At 43.0% G+C, this 3,706-nt stretch overlaps 2 protein-coding genes across 2 annotated transcripts in view; one reads left to right on the forward strand and one right to left on the reverse strand.

Annotated features, from left to right (window-relative positions):
• Positions 1–182: 182 nt before the first annotated feature.
• On the reverse strand, positions 183–2,495 carry LOC106516588 (zinc finger protein Pegasus). Its single transcript, XM_014007020.1, has 3 exons — positions 1,854–2,495; positions 1,572–1,763; positions 183–1,271 (listed from the first exon to the last, which is right to left on the reverse strand). Exons 1-3 carry the CDS (start codon positions 1,987–1,989, stop codon positions 349–351), a joined length of 1,251 nt encoding a protein of 416 aa, XP_013862474.1. The 5' UTR covers positions 1,990–2,495; the 3' UTR covers positions 183–348.
• The window catches only part of acadsb (acyl-CoA dehydrogenase short/branched chain), a 4,475-nt gene continuing 2,634 nt past the window's right edge, over positions 1,866–3,706 (forward strand). Inside the window, exons 1-5 of the mRNA XM_014007018.1 lie at positions 1,866–1,935; positions 2,488–2,590; positions 2,822–2,984; positions 3,063–3,163; positions 3,268–3,474. Coding sequence (XP_013862472.1) covers positions 2,558–2,590; positions 2,822–2,984; positions 3,063–3,163; positions 3,268–3,474 — 504 coding nt within the window. The 5' untranslated portion in view covers positions 1,866–1,935; positions 2,488–2,557. The remainder of the gene's footprint in view (positions 1,936–2,487; positions 2,591–2,821; positions 2,985–3,062; positions 3,164–3,267; positions 3,475–3,706) is intronic.

Genomic DNA, 3,706 nt, shown 5'->3' on the forward strand with positions numbered 1-3,706 from the left:
TCCCCGATGTATAACTGGTCGCAGTCCTCCTGGCACTTAACAGCATATACAACATTGCTCTGTTTGTGCCTCTGTTTGTCACATGGAGGCAGGGCTTAAAAGCCTGAATTTTGCCTGAAACTCTCTGACTGAAGAAGTCTCTTGGAGGAGAGACGAAACGTTTCATTAGAGAAGAACCCGTCCAGAAGACCTATACAATATTTTTCTTTTTGATTTTTTTACCTGGATTACTGAGATGCATCAGGACATTTCCTTAGCTGTTCTTGGTTCCTTATTGCTTGTGCAGTAGAACAGCCAGCAGAAGACATTCACGGCTGAACAGRAGTCCAAATCTAAAAGTGCACACTGTCACTTTTTATGTTGTCCACGAGCAAAATGACATGCAAAATTGTATTTATCTACACACATATGACCACAGATGTTGCACTGGAATGGGTGGTTAAAACCATGACAGCCCATGTGGATGGTGTAGAGTATATTATCAGAAAAGTGAATATCACAATGCTGACATTTCTGTAGSAGCTGTTGGTCCGTTACAGTCGGGGCCGGGGTGGGTGTGCTCGCCTGGCTGTTGCTAACACTCCCGGTGAAAGTGTTCATGTTGTTCTCCAGACTGAAGGCTGGAACTGGACTGCTGCTTACGTGAGCTGAAGGGGACGTTTCGTCTTTTCGGGGCGATGTCTGAACTCCGTCTGAACTCACTGCAGCCTGTTCACTGGAGACGTGTTGGATCAGGATGGGTTTCTCGTCTTCTAATGACTCTCCGTCAGGTGACGCCGGAGTCTCCGGTYCAGCGTGAAGGTTGGTCAGCTGACCGGCGAGCGCAGACAGCTGGTCCAGGGAGTTTCTAAAACCATTCGCACTCCGGCCGTAGCTTTCATTCTCATCCGCCTTGGGAGGATTTTTATACTCGCYGCCATTTAAGTGGTGGATCTTGTTCGCTAAGTCGCTCAGATACTCAGACCTTGGCGTCGCCACGGAGAGAGGATTTAAGCCGACCAAGAGCCGCCGACCGAAGCCCAGCGAGCCCGTCCGCTTCTGCAAAGCGCTCAGCACTCTCTTGTTGGAAAACGAAGGACGAACCACTCTCGTGGGAAGGAGCTTGTGGCGGCGGCGGCGGTGGTGGGACAGGTTGCTGCGGTCGCTGCACCGGAAGGCGCAGAGGTCACACTTGTACGGCTTCTCTCCCGTGTGCGAACGCATGTGGGCCTCCAAGTGGCGCTCGTACGCAGAAGCAAAGGGGCAAAGCTGACAGCGATGAGGCTTTTCACCTGAGTGAAGAGAAATTTATAGTTTTAGCACTGCTGCGACCAAGAATGTCATGAAATGTGAACATACACAACAAAGTTGAAACATTTCAAATAAATAAAAACGGATTGCAATGATTAGAAAAATCTCATAACCCCATATTTTATTCAAAATTTTATTTTTTTCCCCCAGCTTTTTTTAAATTAGAGTTGTAGTACATCAACTGCCTACCTGGTTGGAAGTGTTTTCAGTGCAAAATACTGTTTTTGTGGTAAAGTATATAAAACTAAGTAAGTTCATTAAATAAGCAAGTCATATCTTACCTGTATGAATGCGTGTGTGCTCTATTAAACGAGCCATGCCTTTATTGGCATAGCTACAGTAGCTGCATTTATAYTTTCCATCGCAGGTCCTCTCCAGGTCGTCCATCATCTGCACATCTGACCCAGGCTCCACAGGCAGGCTCACCTCCACAGATGGGGGGTCCAGACCRTTCTGCTCACATCTTGGGACAACTAGAAATGCACACACATTTATTTCATCATCTTAATGTGTATTTATTTGGGACTTTTTTGTTTGTTTCTGCTGTCTACTGCAGTCCTCACCAGCCTGAAACTGCTCGGTTGTTTCCTTTGCTCCACAAACGGAGCCCGAGATCATGTTGACGTGCTGAGTTTGCTGGGTCAGGTATTCCTGAAATTCCCTCACAAAATCCACAGGCTCGCTCTTTATCTCTTCCATTTTACTTAACCTTGATTAAACACGAAAACATCCAAATACGATGCCGATACGTGTCCCGGCTGGCAACCTGCTAAAAGCTAGCTCTTGGGTTGCTATTATTAGCATTAGCGCTAACATTTCTTAGATACGACGTATTTTCTTTGAATGTTTCTTTTTTCTTTAAAGCTCTTGGCAAACATCTGCTTTCGCATTCCAGCTTCTAGTCAACATCGAATTAATGCCGAGCATATGAGGTTCATCTTTGTTTTTACTGTGTATAAGTACCGTTACCCAGTGTCTGTTTGCTTCCGTCTTTACTCAAACGCAACTGTTGCTTTTGTGTACCATCGGAATAAATCAAACTTACGTTTTAAAATATGTCAGAAAAATCGTTCACAGATTTTAACATTTTTCCCATTTTGCGTATCTTTGTTATTATTAAGTAATTTAACTATTTAACTCGATTATTTCTTGTCCCAATTTATACATTTACAAGAATAAATCTTGAATTTCTTACAGGTTCCGTACTCCCGTGAACGCAGCACTGCATAGCCCTCTGCTCCGTCGCGTAAACATTTCACAGCAAACCATGGCTGCGCCGTTAAGTAGGATTGTTGCAAAGGTAAGACTGTATATAAAGTCTTTATTATTATATTTTAACCTGTTTTTCTATAAACAGTCAACAGTTTTCATCTTGCCGTGCCATTTTGTCTACTTGCTAGCCTCTTTTTTTAACACGTATGCTAATGCTAGCACAAATAACCTTTCATAACAAGCTTGTAGCTGACATAACTGCCAAGTTCCATGTAGATATATGTCCAGAACCCGTATGTCACTATGTTTTTGTTTACAGTCCCTCAGACAGATCCCTCGTCCATCATGGAGAACTTGCCAGTCTGGAGTCRGGAGCAGGGCCATTTCTTCCCCAGCTGTGGAATCCCATCAAGCAAGTGGAGTGTTCTCCTTTCCTCCTCTTCAAACATATTCAGAGGAGGAGAGCATGATGAGAGAAGCAGGTGAGCAGGAAAAYTAATGCCATGCTTCTGCAAACAGAWCTTTCTGTCACACTAAACTAACGTATTGTTTGTTGACAGTGAAGAAATACGCACAGGAGCGCATCGCCCCCCTTGTGTCAAAGATGGATGAAAATTCTGCCATGGATGAAGAAGTCCTGAAGTCCCTCTTTGAGCAGGGAGTATGTAATTACTTTAAAACATAGTGAACACATGCTTTCATTCAAATAATGTATTTTTTAATCATTGTAGCAATGCTTCCCTTTTTTTTTTTTTTTAATTTTAGCTCATGGGAATTGAAATAGACCCAGAGTACGGTGGCACCGGCTCCTCATTTTTCTCCTCCATCCTGGTTATTGAAGAGCTGGCGAAGGTGGATCCCTCTGTGGCTGTGCTTGTTGACATCCAAAACACACTCATCAATGTACTGTTTGCTAAACTCGGAACCCCAGCTCAGAAAGAAAAATACCTGAACCGACTGTCAACAGACATGGTGAGCAGATTAGCATTTTAACCGAACAAACTCATATAAAACAACATTTTGTCCTGCATTCCAACCTTTTTTTTAGAAGTTTCTTATTTCTAATGAAGATAAAGTTTGCACCAGTTGTATTTTTCTTTCTTGCTTGCTTTCTTGCTTTTCTTTCTTTCTTTCTTTCTTTCTTTCTTTCTTTCTTTCTTTCTTTCTTTCTTTCTTTCTTTCTTGCTTTCTTTTCTTTCTTTCT

This window comes from Austrofundulus limnaeus, unplaced genomic scaffold (assembly GCF_001266775.1).
Source record: "Austrofundulus limnaeus strain Quisiro unplaced genomic scaffold, Austrofundulus_limnaeus-1.0 Scaffold39, whole genome shotgun sequence".
Classification (NCBI taxonomy): domain Eukaryota; kingdom Metazoa; phylum Chordata; class Actinopteri; order Cyprinodontiformes; family Rivulidae; genus Austrofundulus; species Austrofundulus limnaeus.